A 21,150-nucleotide genomic window follows, 5' to 3' on the forward strand; every position below is an offset into this window, starting at 1 on the left:
AACAACGGGGTGAGCCCCATCCCAATGTTTTCTGAAAACATCTCTATGTTCCTGACCCCAACCTGTCCCCACATCTCTGTTTCCAGTGTCCATGTGCCCGTGTTCCTGTCTCCACGTCCCTGTTCTGATCCCATTCCCAGTGTCCCTGTCCCTGCCCTGTCCCCATGTCCTTGTCCTCACATCCCCGTCCTCATCCTATTCCCAGTGTCCCCCTATCCCCTCCCATTCCCCCTGTTCCCATCCCAGTCCCCACGTCCCCCTATCCCCCATGTCCCTATATCCCCACCCCATTCCCCTATTCCCATTCCCCATGTCCCCCATCCCCATCCCATTCCACATATCCCCATTCCCTGTTCCATGTCCCCTGTCCCTCATGTCCCCCCATCCCCTCCCATTTCCCCTGTTCCCATCCCAGTCCCCATGTCCCCCTATCCCCCATGTCCCTATATCCCCGCCCCATTCCCCTATCCCCATTCTGTGTCCCCATATCCCCATCCCCTGTCCCCATCCCATTCCTCATGTCCCAGTCCCCCTATCCCACTGTCCCCATCCCCTATCCCCACCCCATTCCACATATCCCTATTCCCTGTTCCATGTCCCCTGTTCCTCAGGTCCCCCTATCCCCTCCCATTCCCCCTGTTCCCATCCCAGTCCCCATGTCCCCCTATCCCCCATGTCCCCTATCCCCCATGTCCCTCTATTCCCATCCCTTGTCCATGTCTCCCTATTCCCATCCTATTCCCCATGTCCCCACCCCACGTCCCCCGTGTCCCCTCATGTCCCCTATCCCCACCCCATTCCCGATGTCCCCCTATCCCCTTCCATTCCCCCCGTTCCCACTCTATCCCCCATGTCCCCCTACCCCCACCCCATGTCCCCTATCCCTCGTGTCCCCGTTCCCTCGCCCCCCACCTCCATCACCCCGCAGCCCCGGAGCAGCACAACGCAGTCGGGTGGGTTTTGGGGGCGCTGTGCGCATGCGCCGGCCCGCGCCCCCCGCCCGAGCCGCGCTGAGGGCGGCGGCGGCCATGAGGGGCGAGGAGGGGGCCGCGGGGCCGCGGGGGGCGGCGCGGGGCCGGGGGTGACGAGGGGTCCCCGCCGCGCCAGCACCGCCCGCACCGTGCGGGGGTTCCGTGCTCCCACGCGGCCCAAAGCCCGCCGTGGGGCCGCAGCCCGGCGCGGACCCCGCAGCCCCTGCGGGCGCTGAAGGCCGCGGTGCGGCGCGGTGTCACCGGCAGCGAGCGGAACGGCCGCGGTGCCCGCGTCAGGTGAGCGCCTGAGGTCCCGCGCCGGGCAGCCTCTGTGCGACGGCCGGGGTGCGGGGTGGAGGAAGCCATAGGAATTTATGGGACAGCTGGGCTGCCAGACCAACGGTGGCCCCCACAGCCAGCTGTAGGATGTTAGGGGTTGGCTAACCGTAGCCAGCTATGGGACACCTGGGGATGGTGACATCCCATATTCAGCTATGGGACACCTGGGGTTGGTGACATCCCATATTCAGCTATGGGACACCTGGGGTTGGTGACATCCCATATTCAGCTATGGGACACCTGGGGTTGGTGACATCCCATATTCAGCTATAGGACATCTGGTGTTGGTGGACTCTCTGGGACATCTGGGGTACCAGACAAATGGAGGCCCCCCCATAGCTAGCTATAGGACATTTGGGGTTGGTGGCCTCTCTGTAGCAAGCTATGGGACATCTGGGATTGGTGACACCACATATTCAGCTACGGGACATCTAGGGTTGGTGGAGTCTCCACATTTCACTCTGGAACATTTGGGGTTGGTGGGCTTTCCATAGCCCAGTTTGGGACTCCTGGGGTTGGTGGTACTCCATATTCAGCTCTGGGAGATAAATGATGGCCCCCTATAGCTAGCTATAGGACAGCTGGGGTTGGTGGCACCCCATATTCAGCTATGGGACATCTGGTGTCAGTGGACCCTCCACATTTCACTCTGGAACATTTGGGGTTGGTGGTCTCTCCATAGCCCAGTCTGGGACACCTGGTTTTGGTGGCATCCCATGTTCAGCTCTGGTACATCTGGGATTGGTGGCACTCCGTAGCTACAGGACATCTGGGGGTGCCAGACAAATGGTGGCCCCCCACAGCTAGCTGTAAGACATTTGGGGTTGATGGCATCCCACGTTCACCTCTGGCACTTTGGGGTTGGTGGTCTCTCCATATTCAGCTCTGGGGTATCTGGGGGTGCCAGATAAATGATGGCCCCCTATAGCTAACTATAGGACATTTGGGGTTGGCGCTCTCTCCAGATATGGGATGTCAGGGGTTGGTGGCATCCCATATTCAGCTCTGGGACATCTGGGGGTGCTGCCCTATAGCACAGCACTCTCTGCTCCGTGTGCTCCATCCCTCAGCAGCAATGGCTCCCTTAGGAACATTCCGGCCTCTGTGAGGCCTTTCACCATTGCTTTAGGATTTCACAACAGTGACATTTGCACATCTATTTTTAGGGCTATTTTTCATCCCTTTCTCTTTTCAGAGGAATCAATCCTGGTTCTTTCTGCCTGTTCAGCCCTGGCTTCCCAGGGAAGCGCTAATTTTTTTTTCCACTATCAAATTGATTGCAAAGAGGAGACAGTGGGCAGGGCTGTAATGAGGGCAGGCGCGTGCAGTATGGATTCTTGAGCAACAATTGGGTTCAGCAGCCGGGTGCCCCGTTTGTCTGAGCAGGGAAGCAATGTGAGTTCAGCCATGGACGCTTCTTTCTAAGAACGCACGGAACGTGTTCTCGCTTTCCCAGGGGAGAAGCAAAGCGCTGCTCCGATGGACGGAGCGGGGAGCTCGGTACGTGCGCTGCTTCTATGCGAGCCGCCACGCTTTGCTCTTTCGGAGCGCGTCTTCCCCTGCAGCGGGACGGCAGAAAGGCGAGCGGTGCTGCAGCGCTGGGCCGGCACGAGGGGCAGCGCTGGTGTCCCCGCGGCGAGCGGAGCGGAGCTGGGGGCGTGCCGTGCGATGGGTGGGCTGAACCCGGGCATCTTTTCTGCTTCTGACGGATGCGCGGCTGCTCCGTTCCTTTCTCGCCGCCCGGCAGCGTCGTGCAGGCCGGCCGGGAGCCGCTCACCATGCCCGGCGCCCGGCGGGGCCGCAGGTAAGTGAGCCGAGCGGCGGTCAGTGCCTGCGCTTCCTCCGAGGGCAGCCGCCCTGCTGCTGTGCCTTTCCTTCTCGACCGACGTTTGGCCGTAGAGAGAGCGACGGATCGGGCCGGGCACGGGGAGCGTTGTGCTGTGCGCTGACAGCGGGTAGAGGCTTTTATTTTCAGTTCTTTGGCAGCCGTGCTGCGGGTTTGTTCCGGTTGCTGCCTCTCGTTGTCACCCTTTTGCTTTTCAGGCCGGCTCTGTCAAGTTCCAGTTCTGTTTAGATTACATCTGTACCCCATCCAAGTGACCGCCTTTGTGCTTCCAGGGCTGAAATTGTAAGTTCTGCTGTCGCTGATGCCTCTGAGCAGCAGACGGTGCTTCAGTGTTAAAAAGTGGAACGAAGCAGTTCTTTGTTCAGCATTGCTTCGTGGTTTAAGTTCTGTGTGTTGGTTTGAATCACCTTGCAGGTCTAAAGGCGTGTTTGTAGAGAAGGAATTGTCCCTTTCAGTTTGTTTTCTGGCTGGGTTCGGTTTGCACCACCTGTAGCCCTTGGTAGAGGAGTGTCTTTTTTGGCAGGAAATATCCAAACCGTCACAGGTGACACAGGGCTGCACGGAGCTGGGAGCTGAGGGTGCTGGGCTCAGGGCTGCGGGTCGCCTGGGATGAGGGAAAGAGGCCAGGAGGGCTCAGAGCTCCACACTGAACCCAGTTTAAGAATTCAGGAAAGGATTTGGGCGCGCTTTGCTGCTTTTAATTTTAGAAAAGCTGCGTCTGTGAGGAATTGCCTGCAGGCTGAAGAGATAATTAATATGGGAATTGTGCAGCACGGGTGAAATATTGAAAGGTCTCTTCTGATTTTACGTGGCTTTACATCTGGCAAGGACGGGGTTCAAGGGCAGAGCTCTGCAGCTGTGAGCCCGGAATGCAGCGGATGAAGTTGGCGCTGAATTTTTAACTCACACTTGTTGGCTTGGGGACGAGCTGGCTGCAGCAGTTCTGTAAGTGCAGAAACACCCCGACTCTCCTAAAACTCCACTTTGTCCCATCCAGCCCAGGCCTGGGTTGGGATCCTGAGCGCTTTGCTGTCATTCAGGCAGCTGAGACCAACGAGGAACCGTTCCAGTGAAAAATAAACTGGTGTTTCCTACTCTCTGCATTTCCCTTTCGTTCCCACTGCAACACTGCGGTTGACTGGGAGGTCTGGTGGGGGTTGTTAAACAATCCTTCCTTGCTAAGGGGTTTTGTGCTTGAATTAAACTGTGGTTTAAGATGAAAGTTGGTGGACGCTCGATGAATGGGGGCCATTCCTCCTTCCAGCATCGATGCCGTGGTCCCAGATCTTGGTAATAATCCCCTAAGGAGGGCATTGCCTACAAGAGCGTGGGGCTGTCGGTGGTGCTGCGAGGTGAATCGTTTGCCCGGGCTATAAATAAAAAGCTATATTTGGAAGAATAATAAAAAAAAAAACCAACAAAAAACAGAGTCTTTATGGGCAAAACTGCACCGAGGGAAATGCGATGGAAAATTTGAGTCAGATGAGCTGATGTGTGAGGCATTTCCCTGTGGGGTCACTGGGCTGAAAAATGTTTTGTGTGCCTAAAGTTGAGCAGATGTGTGTGCTGAGCCCCCAGCCTGGCAGCCGCCGTCCTCACCGTATCGCTGTGCTTCATTTACACACAGAGCTGCTGTGCATTTTCTGGGGGTGTTTTGGGTCATCCCGGTGCTCAGCACGTGCCTGCTGTCAGCAGGGCTGCTTTCAGGCTTTAAATTAGGCGTGTGCTCAGACGAGTCGCGGAGCTGGGATTGATGGCTTTGCACAGGAGCGAGGGATTTCTCCCAATTAGCTTTCTGAGATGAAAATCGCCGAGGTCTTCCAGCGCTGTGCCTAAATAAGGGCACGATACCAGCTTTCAGCTCTTACGGATATTAGTTCCACCTTTTTAGGTAGGCATTTGTTAGGAGGCAATTATGATTGCATGTGCTTGACCTTGTTTAAGATATTGCTGAGATACAGACAGAGGGCATCTGTTGTGGGTGATCAGCAGCTTTTGCTGTTCTTCCCAAGTGTAAACGTTGCAGAGGTGGATGGTGATTGTGGTTGATGATTTTCCTTTGTCGTGTTCCTCTCGGCCATTGATCTGCTTTGCCCAGGTGGTTTGATTTGCCGTGGAGGTGGCTGTGCACGCTGCTGCTTCTGCTGAGCTCCCAAAGCCCTTCCAAAAGGTGCAGCGTTGTTTCCACTTTGCTCTCCTGATTGAGCCGCACTGCTGAAGAAATGTGAAACAGGTCTTTATTTTGGTTTTAAACCCGAGGATGGCTGTGGTGCACTGCTGGAAGACACAGCGTGTGCGGTGATGAGCAGTGCTTGTGGCATGGGGGGGTGTGGGCTCTGCCCAGGGGCGTTCAGGAGAGCACTGAGCTCCTACAAAGGTGGTTGGGCTCTAACGAAGGTGGTTGAGCTCTGATAAAGGTGGTTGAGGTCCAATGAAGGTGGTTGAGCTCCAATGAAGGTGGTTGAGCTTCAATGAAGGTGGTTGAGCTCCAGTGAAGGTGGTTGAGGTCCAATGAAGGTGGCTGAGCTCTCATGAAGGTGTTTGAGGTTCAGTGAGGGTGGTTGAGCCCTAACAAAGGTGTTTGAGCTCCAATGAAGGTGGTTGAGCTCCAATGAAGGTGGTTGAGCTCTGATGAAGGTGGTTGAGCTCCAATGAAGGTGACTGAGCTCCAGCAAATGTCTTTGAGCTCCAACAGAAATTGTTGAGCTTCAGTGCAGGTCTTTGAGCTCCTGCAAAGGTGGTTGAGCCCCAGCAGAGGTCTTTGAGCTCCAGTAATGACCATGGAGCTCCGACAGAGGTCACGGAGCTTCAACAAATTGCCCAGAATGGTGATTCCTTGTGCTCATAGATGTTTTTCCCCCTTTCTTGAGGGTGTTTCTGACTCCTGGTGACCTGCTGAAGCCTGGCTGAGTGCTCAGCTGTCAGTATGGGGACTTGGGCTTAGCATTCGGGTGGTGGTTGGCGTGCATTGGGCTGGCTCTGTGTGTGAGGGTGCTTTCAAATGGGGTTAAAAATAAAACAGTCAGGTTCTTACATCTGAGAGATGTGTGCCTTGCTGGTGTGCTGCTCCTGGAAAGAGTAATGTGGTTTTCACACTAAACCTTTCTTAGGTGGTTAACAAATGGCTCAGTTTTAGTGAACGCAGACATTCTGCAGCTGACTTCCAAATAGTTGAGCTGTTTTCAGAAGGACAGCTATCCTCCTACTGGAAACTGACTCCTGGGACATTTAAAGGAGCTTTGAAGAGTTCAGAAGCAGCACCCACTCATCTTCCATGTGCTCATCTCTGGTCCCTGGCTCATTGGAAGTCTCCGCTCCCGTTGTGCTCCGCAGTTGGAATCCTTGACATAGGCTGTGCTGTGACCTCTCTGCTCTGCAGGAAATGACTCTTTACTCCCACTCTCTTGGTTATCACTCACCCAGTTGTTCCTCCCTTCAGGACAGTCCCTGTGCCAATATGGCCTTGTGGTTTCCTGGCAGGGAGCCTTTGAGAGACAGCAGCAAGTCTTGTAAAAGGCAGCAGTCTGCGCTGCTGCTGTGCGCTGGAAGTCCCCGTGCAGAATCCTGTCTGACCTTCTCCTGCAAAAAGTGCTGCCTGATGATTCTAGCCTATATTTTCACGCGATTTCATTTGTCCTGTATGAGTGTTGGGTTTGGAGATGTAGAATTTGTAGGTTTGCTTTGGGACTGTTGTCTTGAGGAGTCCCTCGAGGAGTGGGGCTGTGCCTTTTTCTTGCTCTGTGGGTACAGAGATGGGGAAATGGCTTTGTTTTTCCATGTGCCACTGTTCTCTCTTCTAGCAGCACCAAGCAGTCAGCCTGTTGGTGGGGCTTTCTGGGTATTTCTTGAGGAGCCTCTGAAGCAGCAGAGTAGTGGTGGGGTGGGTGCAGGATGCCTTACGAAGGGAATCCTTGGGGTTGCCTTGTTCTGTGGTCAGCCCATGTTTTCCTGAGTGAATGAGCTGTGGTCCAGCATGCGCTGCTTAGCATCCTTTGTGCTCAGAGTATTTTGGAAAGCAGAATTTTGTTTGCCTCTCCACCAGGACACGGTTGGGCCACCTGTGAGCTCCAGCTGGGAGAGGGGTGCAACGTGAGCAAGAGGTTCAGTGACTTAAAGAGGCTGTGTGAAGACATGCAGCCTTTCAGTACCTACAGGGAGCCTAAAAACTGGAGGGGAGTCAACTCTTGGAAAGGGTAGATAACAGCAGGACAAGGGGAAATGGCTTTAAGTTGAGGGAGGGCAGATGGAGGTTGGATGTCGAGGAAGTTCTGTGCTGTGAGAGCGGTGAGGGGCTGGAACAGCTGCCCAGAGAGGCTGTGATGCCCCGTCCATCCCTGGAGGTGTTCAAGGCCGGGTTGGATGGGGCCCTGGGCAGCCTGGGCTGCCATGAAATGTGGCAGGGGGTTGGAGCTCCGTGATCCTTGAGGTCCCTTCCAACCCGGGCCATTCTGTGACTCTGTGTGATTCTGTGCCCATACTCCTCAAGTACTGAAAGCCTGGAGATAAGAAACTGGGGGAAGTTTAGCATTGCTGCGTGTTCTATCAGTAGAAGTCAGCTTGCTTTTTCCCTTCTGCCATAATCCAGTGCTGGTGAATGAGGTGTTACCCACCCATCGTCTCCTGCTCGGCTCTGCGAGAGCCATCCGACTTACAGGAGCAGACAGCACTGCTCTCTTTGGGCTTCTCTCTTTTCTCCTGAAATGGCCGTGAGAATGATATCTGGGTCAGCTGCCTCCAGCGTGTCACTTTCTTTTGACACTCATGGCTGTGAGCGTGCTGGAGGAGCGCGGTGGAAGCGCTGCAGTGGGATCAGGAGTCGTTAAAGGGGCGCTGTGCTGATCTGCATCACTTCGGGGGGAATCTCCCTGATGGCTGCTCAGATGTGTTTTCCTTCTGATCTCAGCACTGTGTCCCAGGTCTCGGCGTGGGAGCCCCCATCCGTCCTCAGGGCTGCTTTCAGGTATGGGGATGTCAGTGGGACACCGTGCTGCGATGCACGTCCTGAGCGTGCCTACTGAGCTGCCATCCAGCACGGGGTGGAAGGGGCACCGTGCTGCTCTCCTGTATATTTCCAGACCCTGTAACACATCCCCCCATCGTTGTGTTCATTCTTACAGGAAAAGTAGTTTTGCTGCTTGAGTCCCAGCCTCCCCTGTGTGGCACCCAGCGATGGGTTGGCACCCAGCGGGCACTGAAACACAGCAATCCTGCTTGAAGATGTTGGAACAGGTTGTCTAGAGAGCTTGTGGATTCTCCTTCCTTGGAGGAAACCCAACTGGGCAGAGTCCTGCCGAGCTGCACTGGTTGGTAGCAGTGGGCTGGATCTGCCTGCCTGGCCACTGCCAGACCTGTGGGTTTGATGGCTGCACTTGGTGGCTCCTCTCTGTCCCAAAAATGGAGCAGTGGGGTATGTCTGTGTTTGTAGCCAGAGCTTGGGAGCCTGCCCTGGAACTCTGTCAGAGTTGTAGTATGAAATCAGGAGGTTGAATCTGTAGTGTCAACTGCCTGATGGCAAAACATTGCACATTTTGGGGGGTAACGTGCATTGGTACAAGAAAAATTGGGGGCTGAGCATCTTTGTAAGTAAATTAGTTGAATGGGTGGTTCTGTGTTGGTGTCTGCTCGATGCTGGGCTTGTGGGCACGCTCATCTCGGGAGCGTTGTGTCCTGTGTTGCTCCATCACAAGGTGTCCAGGTGGGAGCAGCTGCTGGAGAGCACTCCTGGGTATTTGGAAGAGCAGAGCTGAGTGTTTCTGGTCACAGAATCATTAAGGTTGGACAAGACCTCTGGGATCATCCTGTCCAACTGTAATCGTCTTGCAGAAACCCAATGGAATCCATGTTGAGAGGAATAAGGGGAACTAAGAGCTTGATCAGAAATATTCTGTGGCCCTGAATCTGTACTGAAACTGTGCTCACTCAATGGGTTTGTCATTGGGGTTGGCAGCAGTGGTCATTTTGAGGATCTGCTGCTGATCTGTGGATGTCAGAAGGCAGTGCTGTTTGCTGGCAGTCCGAGAGCTGGGTGTTGGTCGCAGACCTTCATGTTTGGCTGTTTGTTCTTGTCGGACTTGAGGTTCAGATTCGATCTGATTGCACAAAGTTGTTGCCCTTTTCATCCCCTGCCCCGTTACTCTTTATTTGCAAGTCATGGAGAGGCGGATGGGCAGCTCATGTGGCAAGCTGCAGTCCCAGCTTTGGGTTATGCTGTGGCTCGTTGCCCCCAGGACCAGCTGTTCCATCTCACAGGCTGTCAGATAACACCCTGCCTTCTCGTGAAATCTGCTGACCAGCTTGTTTTCTCCATTATTACATTTCACATCATCGGAATGCCAGCATCACCTGGGGCTTGCTGCTGAACTTCCTTGTTATCTGGGGTCTGTAGGATCCCAGAACCCCACGAGACGGCACAGAGCCGACAGCTCACCTCCACCGCCCTGGAAATAGCTCTTCTGGAGCTCCCCGTTGCTGTAGGTGAAGTGAATGCCAGTTTGGCCAGCGCAACACATCTCCCAATTCCATTTGAGTTGTGTCACTGCGGGGAGCGATGCTAAAACTGTCACTTGGCTTTCCATGCTGGCATTACTGGGGGGCACTCGGAGGCTATCGGGGGTTCGGCTCTTATCTGCGAGCTCCAGCTCATCTCTGAGCTGAATGCTTGGTGGGTACACGCGTGTTGGCTTTCCAAAAGATGCGTGTTTGACATCTTTATTTTTTTGACAGCACAAGAATCTGATTATTTCTCCACCTCCCTTTGGCCTGCTGTTCTATTCTGCCCAGATCTGTGGTTCCATCGTCCGAGGTGCTGTGCTGGTGATGGGTTTGGCCAACGCTTTCTTCCTTCTCGAGTAGTAAAAATCGAGTGAATGTAAATGAGATTTGAATGAATTATGCTAGTTATGCATTCATCCTAATTCAAATCGTATCTTAATTAGCCCGGGGGCCTAATTTGACTTTCACGCAGCATGAAACCACTTTGGATTATCACTGGAATTGCCATGCATTTATTCTGGACTTTTTTTTTCCGATCAGCGTGCATCTTTTTACACTGCTTAAAAACAAAGCAAAACTAATATATCATTAATAAATTAATCAGATTTAATTAGGGCGGCACAGGAGGGTATATTTTAAGGGGAAAAATGCTGTAAATCCATTCCCTGTACCGAGTGCTTCTGTGCCGAGCGTGGGGATGAGCTCATGGCACAGACACAGAGTGCAGCTCTCTCTCGGATGCATTTCTGCCGTATCTTAAACGAGCTGAAATTGCTGACGTTCTGCCTTTTTCAGATGTGTGTCAGCGTCCATCGGCTTCTCCTTCAAACGATGGAAGATTATTGAGTTAAATATTGCCGGGCCGGCAGATCTGGGAGGCACTTGGTGGACGTGGGGTGAAGGCTGCTGCCGTGTGTCTGGTCCTGCAGCACATCTGCGAAGGCAGAGCTGCTCTCTAGCTCAGAAACTGAAGGATACAACCATGTGAAATCCAGAATTCTGCGTATGACTTCCTTCTTTCCTTCTAATTAGATTGAGATGGACGTTTCCAGCGGGACAGCGGGTTAATGAGAGGTCATTCCATTGAGCCCAAAGGTTTCCCTACAGACAGAAGGTGCTGCTGGTGTGTTTTCCCATATTTGTATCCGCAGCTTTCCTCTGGACTGGGGCTAAATATAGAATAAGTGACGTTTTCTTGCCAGGGAGAAGCAGAGCTGCTCAGCAGCTTCAAATCTGAGCATTGAGAGCCTCCTAATCAACGCACGCCGTTAACACACAGCTGATAAGCCTTGCGCTGTGAAGGCTGTGGTTAATCTGAGTGTCAAGTCTGCGCTGTCAGTGTCTGTAGGTGAGCTGTGATCTCTCATTTGTGTAATCGCTGGCAGTCAGAACGGGAAACGATCTCCGTCCTGAAGAGAGTTCAGGGGCGGTTCACAGCCCTGCCTGTTTTCCTGCTCCGTTTCTCCCCACGTTCCCCACAGAAACAAATGGAGCTCTGATCTCTTTCAGGCATCTTCCCCTTTCTTCAGATGGACTCGAGGCTGACGCGTTCGCTCTCTGACGTCCTGCAACTTCTGAAGGATGCACACACCGGCACGGCGTGCCGTCTTGCTAACGAGGAGGTGAGATCCCTTATGCATCAATTGCTTTTGCTGTATTGCAGAGGATTCTGACTCCTATTCACTGCAACCCAGTGACTGCTCTTACCCAATGACTCGTGCTTTTCCTGAAATACGTCCTTGCATTGAGCTTGGCCAAAGCATTTTGTTTCAATGGGCTCAGCCTCCAAAGCCGTGTATTTATCTGCATCAATTACACTCTGTTTCCATTTGTCAGTCTGCAGGCTTCTGTACCACATGTGGCATTTGTCAGGCCTGGATTGCTGGGTGCAGAGCTGTTTCTGGTCTTGGTGGAGCTCACTGTAACTGGGAGCAGTTGATCTTTGTTCTAATGTGGGAATTGTTTTCCAAGGTCTCTAGTGGCTGTTATGTGTGCTTTTTTAGTGCTATATCATGCTATTTTTTTTCTCATCATGCCATCAAGTAACGAATCAAATGACCCACCCAGTCCAGCCATGTTGTGCGGTGCTGATGACTTTTCAGTATAACATTTGATTTCACACAAAAGGTAAATTTGCATCATTTCATTTGTTGATGATACGCTGATGGCATCGATGGTTGCACTGATGATGCACTGATGGTGCATTGGCTGTGTGGATGTTGTGCTGGTGATGCACCGATGCACTGGTTTTGTTATGCTGTATCAATGCATTAATTGCATCGCCCCAGACCTCAGCGTGCTGCTTGTGAACACCGCTGTCGTTGCATGGAACAACTTGAATAGCTGTAAGTTGTGGATTTGCAGGGCAGCACTGCTCAGCTCATGGTCTGTATTGGATTGTCCTGTCCTGAAGCAAAGTCAACAGCAGTTGCCTGCTCTCAGGTTTTGGCTGAGTGGTTCATTGCTACCTTAAGACAGCCGGCATTGCTCTGTAGGGTCCTTTCTTCCCTTTTTCAGGGCACTGAGGTATGCAGTGTAATTAAACTAGCAGTGCTTCTCTGTTGGCCGTGGGTGGTGGAGGCCAACATTGTTAGCTCAGATTTCAGCAGTGAAAACAAGCCCTGGTGTCAGCAGTGGGATGCAGCCAGCAGTGCCCATAAAATGTCACAGGAGCTGAGCTTCTGATCCACTGCGTTAAGGAGATTTCAATCCAAAGTGTAAACATTAGAAATGCAGAGCAGCCATGCCTTTCTCTTCTGCATGGAAGCCGCTTTGGAAGCAAGATTTGTTTGTGCAGTGGCAGAGAGCTGCTACTTTACTTCTTGACAGGGGACTTCCCAAAAGCCTGTGAAGGAGACGTAGGTCTTCAAACAAGTCCTGGCAGCTGGAGCTTCCCAATAGCAGGTGATGCCACAGAAGAGTTCTGCGTTGGTGGTCAGATTTGAGCCTTTCTCTCCTGATTGCATGTTTGCAGCGTGCGGCCTTGAGCTCATCAACTCAACTCTTTTGGGGGTTTTGTCTGTTTTCTAGGTAAAATAATTTGACCACCATGAGTTGGAGCTTTCTGACCCGTCTCTTAGAGGAGATCCACAACCACTCCACCTTCGTTGGCAAAATCTGGCTGTCGGTGCTGATCGTGTTTCGGATCGTCCTGACCGCTGTGGGAGGCGAATCCATTTATTACGATGAGCAAAGCAAGTTTGTGTGCAACACGGAGCAGCCCGGCTGCGAGAACGTCTGTTACGACGCTTTTGCTCCTCTTTCTCACGTGAGGTTTTGGGTGTTCCAGATCATCCTCGTCGCCACTCCGTCCGTCATGTATTTGGGCTACGCCATCCACAAGATCGCCCGCATGGTGGAGCACAGCGACGTCGACAGAAGGTTCAGAAGCAAAAGCTTTTCGATGCGCTGGAAACAGCACCGAGGCTTGGAGGAGGCCGAGGACGACCACGAGGAGGACCCGATGATGTACCCAGAAATAGAGCTGGAAAGCGAACGGGAGAACAAGGAGCAGCAGCCCCCCGCCAAAGCCAAGCACGACGGGCGGCGGCGGATCCGCGAGGACGGGCTGATGAGGATCTACGTGCTGCAGCTGCTGGTGAGGGCGACGTTTGAGGTCGGCTTTCTGGTCGGTCAGTACCTCCTGTATGGCTTCGAGGTCAGCCCCGTGTTCGTGTGCAGCAGGAAGCCCTGCCCCCATAAGATAGATTGCTTCATTTCAAGGCCGACCGAAAAGACCATCTTCCTGCTCATAATGTACGGGGTGAGCTGCATGTGTTTGCTGTTGAACGTGTGGGAGATGCTGCACTTGGGGTTTGGCACCATCCGGGACACCTTGAACAGCAAGAGGAAAGAGCTGGAGGACTCTGGGACCTACAACTACCCCTTCACCTGGAACACACCCTCTGCTCCCCCCGGCTACAACATCGCCGTCAAACCCGACCAAATGCAGTACACCGAGCTGTCCAACGCCAAGATGGCCTACAGGCAGAACAAAGCCAACATCGCCCAGGAGCAGCAGTACGGCAGCAACGAGGAGAACATCCCCGCCGACCTGGAGAACCTGCAGAGGGAAATCAAAGTGGCTCAGGAACGCCTGGACATGGCCATCCAGGCGTACAACAACCAAAACAACCCCAGCAGCAGCTCCAGAGAGAAGAAGTCCAAAGCAGGCTCCAACAAAAGCAGCGCCAGCAGCAAATCGGGGGACGGGAAGAACTCTGTCTGGATTTGACCTTGGCTGAGTTTATATGTTGTCTTTTTCTCACAACCAGCAACCCGTTGAGTAATGGCTTCCATTAAGTAAATATTTGGTTCTGCTTATTTTCAGGGATGCTGTTGGCTAGCGATTCCAGCTCTAAGAAAGTGTTTATATGCGCACTGTAGGACTGTACAACTTTATTCTTCTGCCTTCCAAGCCAGGAGACAAATAGGTATATTTAAATCATTCTCATTGAAGGGTTTACGCTGTATGTACAGTATTATCGTACATTTATTATGCACAATTTTTGTATTTGTACACTGGATCTCTGAAGTTACCCTTTTTTATACGAAAGGAGAAAACTGTAGGTAGCTGTCAGCATTTTGCTCCTTTTATTACTGTGGTTCGTCGTCGTTTCCTGTTTGTTTTCAGTGTCAGAACTTTCTATGCTGCATTTGAGAAGTGCCTTGAACACACAGCACCAGGGAGCCAGATCTGCTCCCTTAGAGCAGGGGGGGGTCGGAAACGTCTGCTGATGGTGCTCCTGACTGTACCTTCTATAAAAATGATGTGCTACCTACGAATGGAAGTGTCACGCTGTGGCTGTTATGTGCTACGTTTCTTCATCCCGTGGAAAATGACTTGTAATTCCACATATTTGCATATTTAAGAGGTTTCTGAGGTCTCTCGTTACGTAACACCCTGCTCCAAACGTCCCATAGCTGCCTGTATGGGGGCCACCACCTGCCTGTCTCACCCAGATGTCCCTGTGTCCCTTGTCCCCTGGGGTCACTGGGACACTCATTCCCCTGGTCCCTTTTGTCCCCCTTGTCCCTGGTCCTCTTTGTCCCCTGAGGTCGTTGGGATGCTCGTTCCTTCGCTCTCTTTTGTCCTCGCCCCGTGCCCCTTCTGCCCTTGTCCCTGTCCTGTGAGGTCATGGAGATACTCTTTCCCCTTATCCCGTTTGTCCCCCTTATCCCATGGGGTCATTGAGATGCTTGTTCCCCTGGTGCTGTTTGTCTTCCTTGTCCCATGTCCCCTGTCCCATGAGATCATGGGGATATTTGTTCTTCTGGTCCCATTTGCCCCCCTTGTCCCCATGTTCCCTTGTTCCCTGGGTCTGTTTGTCTCTTGGGGTCGCTGCGATGCTCATTCCTGTGTTCTCTTTAGTCCTCCTTGCCCTCTGTCCCTTGTCCCCTGTTCTATGAAGTCTTGGGGGCACTCATTCCCCTTGTCTCCATGTCCCCTTGTCTCCTGATTGCTGTCCCAAGGTCATGGGGACACTCGTTCCCCGTGTCCCTTTTGTCCTTCATGTCCTCTGGTCCCTTGTCCCCTGGGGTCACTGGGATACTTGTTCCCCCGATCCCATTTGTCTTCCTTGTCTCCATTTGTCTTCCTGTCCCTTAAGGTCATGGTGGTTTTCATTCCCCTGGTCCCATTTGTTCCCATGTCCCCTGGTCCCACGGGCTGTTTGAGATGCCCATTCCCCGTGTCCCCTTTGTCCTTATGTCCCCTGGTCCCTCACTGCGTGTTTTCATCCTATGGAAAACGCCTCGTAACTCATAACATATTTACATATTGAAGATGTTTCTGTGCTCTCTCGTTGCATAACACCCCGCTCCCCGGGGCTCCCAGTTGTTCCAGTCCCTTTTGGGGCAGATTGCTGTGTTTCCAAAGCAATGTGCTTGGATGGACTCGTGGTCACTCTGCTCTGTGGCAGCCCTGCTCCCCCGGCCCCACGCACACACGCTGTGTGTACAGGTCTTTACAAAACCCTTCTGACTATAAACAGCAATGCCTTATCCCCGACCCCTCTTCCTCCTGTCACGTCTGAGGGGCCGAGTTCAGACGGAGCAATAAATGCACCGCTTCATTTCTGCTCGAGAGGCCGGTCAGATCCGCGGCGTTCTGCAGTTTTGGCATTCAACTTGAATTTATAATTAGAAAAAAAAAAGGGGGGGGGGGGGGGGGAATGCAGTATTTACTGCCCCTGGCAGTGTCTTTTTGGCCACGATGAGCATTCACATCTGAGGGACGCTGAGAAATGCCTGCTTTCTGTTGCTCTCCATTCCCTGGCAGTTCCAGCGGTGCAAGCAGTGCGCCCCTGCTTTGAGACGACGCGCTCCTTGCAGGGGACGTGTGTGGCAGCCCTCTGCTGGGGTCTGTGGCTGCAGTTGGTTTCAAGGCTTCGGGTTTGGCTCCTTTCTCCTGAAGAAATGATAATGCATTACTTGAAAACGCTCCTTGCTCTGGCTTGATGCAGGCCATGCTGAAATAAACGCTCAGAACAGATCTTGGACCAAAAAAAAAAAGAAAAAAAGAAAAAAGAAAATGAACGTACCTTGAGTTTGTTAACCTCTGGTTTTGTCTATTAAATGCAGTTCAGAAAAGCAGGCTGAGGCGGCGTTTTTGCAGTGCTGCGGGGATGGGGGGGGTGCAGAGGTTGGGGTTTCAACCTGTTTGACCTCAGCGTAACAAAGAGCCGCTTTCCAACGGCGTCGAAAGGGAGGAATGTGGAGAGTGAGCCCTCGAGGAGCTCCTCCCGACCACCCGGGATCTGCATGGGCTCATGTGGAGGAGCGGCGCGGCGAAGCGTGCGGCCTCAGCTGCCCCGAGCGGAGCAGACGGGGCCGGCTGCCTTTGCACGTCGCAGCTGAATGCCCGTCTGTTTTGCTGTCACAAAGGATCGCTTTGTGAGCTGGGCTGTTGGTGGAGGAGCAGGATGTAACCCACCTTCTGCAGCAGCCGCTCAGTTCGTCTCTATCAGAGCAGTGTCAGCACACGGGTTCCTCCCTGCTTGGAAAGCAGCGCTCTGCTTTCTGCAGGGTGCTGTGGGTGTTGGGGTGCTGCTGTGCCGTGCCAGGAGGGGGGTCTGTAGGGGGAAATCTCTTCCCATGTCTGCGACCAACGAGGCCTCGTGTCAGCGATGTCTCAGCTGTGCACACACACAGGTCCTGCAGCCTGCCGACTGCCGCCCTTTTATCTGGCCCTCGTTTAAAGCTGTGCGGTGACTCCAGTGAGCTCCTTTCTGTCTGAGCGTTCCTTTTGCCCTGGGCAGAGCACAAAGCCCCACAGCCACAGCTCAGAGCAGCGCTGCTGAGTGCCAGCCTGAAGGATGAGGGACGGCACCCAAACCTTCAGCCTGCTCAGCAAAGCGGCGCGTTGTTAATCAGCTCCGGCGCTAATTGAGGGCCCTGTGGTCGCTGAGCTGCTGCCAGGAATGTAGGGTGCCCTAGCAGCCAAAGAGCCTCGCTGAGCTAAGAGCCACCCCGGCCCTGAGCCCTTTGTCTCACACGCAGAGCGCGGATCAGCAGCTGCGCTTCATCTGTCATCCATATTTGGTAGCAAACTTGCTCACATCTCAACAGCTCTTTGCAGGAGCTGCTGAAGAGTCGGGGTGATGACATCAGCTGTGAGCTGGAGCTCGGTGGGCTCGGAGCTGGGATGTGGTCAGCATGCAGGGTCAGCACATGGGGTCGTCCATACACAGGTTTGGGAGAGGGGAACCCGTGCTGTGCACTGCATGCAGCGTTCAGCTTTCAGAGCAAATGCTTCGTGCTGCAGACATTCTTGCTCTGCGTTAGCATCTCTTTTCAGCCCTCTTGCCTTGCACTGGAAGGGAAGCTCGGCACACTCCCGTTATCACCGAGCTGAGGTGGCCACAAATCCTCCTGCTGAAAACCAGAGAGAAAATCTGCTTGTGAGGACTTTGCAGCACGGCTGCGGAGAAGAGAAGCAGCTCCAAAACCAGCAGAGCAGCTGCAGAGCTGTCCTGCCGCGGGCAACATGGGGAGATGTGTGGCCAGGAGGTAAGAAACGTCTAAAGCAAGAGCAGACACGTGATTGTATCCAACAGAAAAGGAGTTTATTCAAGGAAATGCAGGGAGGGAGGTTGGGAGGGGTGCTGTGCACAAAGCATGAACGCCATTCACCCGGCGCCGTTCGGCTGATGTTCAGCTCGGGGAAATCCTCAGTGCTGCAGGGCAGGCTGCTGCTGTGCAGGCATAGCGATACCCAGGGTTCTGAGCAGAGGGCAGGCTGTATGCACTGCTCACCCAGAACGTGCTGAAGAAGCTGCAAAATGCCGTCAAGTTTCCTTCATCCATTATAACACGCTGTCCCTGCGTGAATATTTCCCCTGGATGTTGTTTCCCCATCGCCCCAGGGAAGGGAAGCTGTGCGCTGCTGGGCTGGCAGCAGTGTGAGGTGCCGTTTGGTTCAGTGAGTCTCTGTGAGACACGGTTTCCCATCACCTCACTGCTGAGCTGCAGTGGGGTTATATAACAGATGGGTTCCTTTCTTTTTTATTTCCCCCCCCCCCATAAGGGAAGCTGTGATCCTCTGTATTGTTGGGATTTCTTGGCATTTCTTATCTGTGTGCATCTTCTTCGTATCTGACGCGGGAGGAGAAAAGCCTGACAGCGAAAGGAGATCCCAGCAGTGCTGGTGGCAGCACAAGGGGACGGGGGTTACATAAACTGCTCTGACCCCGAGTGCCACAGCGCTGCAGACATTGCAGGAGTTCTTCAGGAGCTCCACAGCCTTCAGAGCTGATTTAACAAATTGCCGTTTTGTCATCGCTTTGAAATCCTTCAGAGAAATCTGGGAGATGTGCTCAGGGTGCTGAGCCGCTGCTTTGCCCAGCAGGCTCTGATCCCCACCTCCTGCAGGGCAGTGGGAGCTGTGGGGGCTTTGACACCCGCCTTGGGGTCGCTGCTGCCATGGTGCCTGTGATGGCCTCAGCTCCGCAGGGGTCAAAGCTCCCCAGCAGCAACGTGAACTCAGCACTGCGAGGGAAAGAGCAGCAGCAAGGCTGGCCTGTGGAGTGATGGGATCTCTGAGCTGGAAAAGACCTCCAAGGCAGCATCCCAGCCAGGGGAGCGCTTCCGAAAGGGCAATGGGAGATTTCTTGCATCGCTGGGAACTGGGTTTCCCCCATGGCCCCCAGGGCGTTTGCACCCCCAGTGCAGCTGGGAGCAGCGCCGGAGCCTCCCATTGCATTTCCAGCTGTGCTGGGCTGGCTGTGTCCCTTCCTTTCTCCTTGTCTGAGCGTTTCCTGCTGCAGCAGCGCTCCGACACGCGATGCCCCATCGCCTGCAGCGGCTGCGTGTCCCATTTCCCAGCAAGGCCAGCAGTGGGTCAGGGCCTGGTCGCTGCCTGCTGGCAGAGCTGCTCCTTCCCACGGCTGCAGCACGGCTGCTTGGCGATGCTCACTGCTCCCCCGAGCTGCTCCTGTCTGCGTTCTGTGCCTCCAGCTGTGGCCTCGCTCTCAGAACCTTGGCAGCAGGTGCCAAATACCAGCTTTCATTTGTCAACTCAGGGAGGAAGCAGAATGGGATGAGGGTGAGGGGCCAGGGCTGAGGCTGAGCCCTTGCTGTCCCCTCTGCAGACCTCATTCTCCCACCCTGGGTGCAGCCCAGCAGCCTCTCTCAGTTGTGAAGCACCCAGAGCACGTGGGCTCTTGCTTTCTCTCCCCTTTTCCTTAATCCCCCAAGCACGGCTCCCTGCAGGAAGGCATCCTCCCATTCCAGCCCACATGGCAGAGTTGGCTCCCAACCATCTGATGTCTCCCTCTGACCCAAACTTCTCTGCTCTCTTTCAGATAGCAGAGCTGAAAAGCCATCGCCTCCCTCTGCTCCTGCAAGCTGCTGCTCACGTGGCACCCTGTGCTCCTGGGGAGTCAGGAGGACGTTCTTCCTTGTGTGCACCCTAAGAACGAGGTCTGCCTCATTAGATTATCGCCGACAAATCACAGCCAGATGGTCCACCATCAGCTCCTGCAGCTGAAGGAGCCGAGGGACTGCAGGTTTGAGCAGCTCCCCTTTATGTAATGGCACAGAGGAGGCTGCAGGAGATCTGTTCTGTTGGGTCTGCTGATGAGCAGTGGGTCTTTTTTCCTCCTCGTGGGCTCTGTGATGGGCAGCACCTGCAGCTCAGTGCCTCGCTGCTGCCCTCAGGCAAAAAGATGGTAAATAAATCACTGATTTTTTGCTGTGTTCCAGGAGGACACGTGGCTCCGGGAAGGACCTCGGGTGGGCTGGGAACCCAACGCCGTTTCCATGCCCTCCTGAGCCCAAAGGCCTCAAAGGACTCAGCATTCACTGCTTGTGCTTCCACATTATTTCTGACGCGCTCGGCGCCGCGGCGCACAGACAGCGGCCCCAAAAAGCTCCAATGAGCCGCGCCTCTGTTGTGGCTGGGAGCAAAGCTGCGCCCTTCCGGAGGACCCCAAAGATGGGAGCGTTCTGCAGCCCCGTCGTGCCTTCAGCCTCCAGGCTGGGGGGCGAGGAGCCGTCGTGGCCCGGCTGCGCATCTCCTGTGCCGGCCGTCGGTGCGAGGAGCGGGCAGGGGGAGCCCTCTGGTGGCTGATGCGGTGAGCAGAGCGCTGCGAGGGGAGAACGGCGGCGTGGGAGAGTCGAACCGAGCTGAGGAGATCCGTATGGACCTGGGAGTACGGCCGGAACGGGCATCCCAGTGTGCCGTGGGACAGAGGACAGGAGGACAAAGGGGATGAATGGGACCAGTGGAAGGAGCATCTCAGTGACCCCGTGGGACGTTACCAGGGGACAAGGGGATGACAGGGATAAATGGGACCGGAGGAACGAGCGTCCCGATGGCCCTGTGGGACAGGGAACCAGGGGACAAGGGAGATAAGTGAGATCAGGGGAATAAGCACCCACATGACCCCAAGGGATGGGGGACCAGGGAGCAAATGGGGCACAAAGTCAAGAGGGACAGATGGGACCAGTGGAAGGAGCATCTCGGTGACCCCATGGGACAGGGAACCAGCAGACAAGAGGACAACAGGGAGAAATGGGACCAGAGGAACGAGCATCCCAATGACCCCATGGGTCAGGGAACCAGGGAACGAGGACAAGAGGACAAGGGAGATAAATGGGATCGGGGGAATAAGCATCCACATGACCCCAAGGGACAAGAGGATGAGGGGATAAATGGGACCAGAGGAACAAGTATCCCAGTGATGGCCCCAAGGAGCAGGGGACCAGGGGACAAATGGGACACAAAGACAAGAGGGACAAATGGGACCAGGGGAATGAGCATATCAGTGACCCCATGGGACATGGGGACGTGTGGACAAGGGGAAGGAGCATCCATGTGTTCCCACAGGACGGAGGAGCAGGGGATAAGGGGAACAAGTAGGACCATGGCATTGAGCATCCCAGTGATGCCAGAGGGTGAGGGGGACAAGTGGAACCAGGGCAGAGAGCATCCCAGTGACCCTATGGGACAAGGGACCACAGGACCAGGGGGACACAGGGACCAGAGGAGGACAGGGGGAC

General features: G+C 54.2%; 1 protein-coding gene across 6 annotated transcripts; it reads left to right on the forward strand.

Annotated features, from left to right (window-relative positions):
- Positions 1 to 1,138: 1,138 nt before the first annotated feature.
- On the forward strand, positions 1,139 to 16,292 carry GJC1 (gap junction protein gamma 1). 6 transcript variants are annotated; one of them, XM_048927207.1, is made up of 5 exons: positions 2,896 to 3,114; positions 9,880 to 9,958; positions 10,681 to 10,996; positions 11,158 to 11,270; positions 12,679 to 16,292. In XM_048927207.1, the coding sequence occupies exon 5, from the start codon at positions 12,698 to 12,700 to the stop codon at positions 13,880 to 13,882; it is 1,185 nt and encodes a 394-aa protein (XP_048783164.1). In that variant the 5' UTR covers positions 2,896 to 3,114; positions 9,880 to 9,958; positions 10,681 to 10,996; positions 11,158 to 11,270; positions 12,679 to 12,697; the 3' UTR covers positions 13,883 to 16,292. The 6 variants fall into 6 exon arrangements, with proteins under 6 accessions (XP_048783168.1, XP_048783167.1, XP_048783164.1 ...); XM_048927209.1 differs by lacking the exon at positions 9,880 to 9,958; XM_048927206.1 differs by lacking the exons at positions 2,896 to 3,114; positions 9,880 to 9,958 and having other exon boundaries at positions 10,748 to 10,762; positions 10,851 to 10,996.
- Positions 16,293 to 21,150: the final 4,858 nt, after the last annotated feature.

The sequence above is a fragment of the Lagopus muta genome, chromosome 25 (genome assembly GCF_023343835.1).
Source record: "Lagopus muta isolate bLagMut1 chromosome 25, bLagMut1 primary, whole genome shotgun sequence".
NCBI classification, from domain to species: Eukaryota; Metazoa; Chordata; class Aves; order Galliformes; family Phasianidae; genus Lagopus; species Lagopus muta.

What these genes read in the sequence shown, in the direction of transcription:
- GJC1 (XM_048927211.1), top strand. Translation starts at nt 12,698, where the DNA reads ATGAGTTGGAGCTTTCTGACCCGTCTCTTAGAGGAGATCCACAACCAC.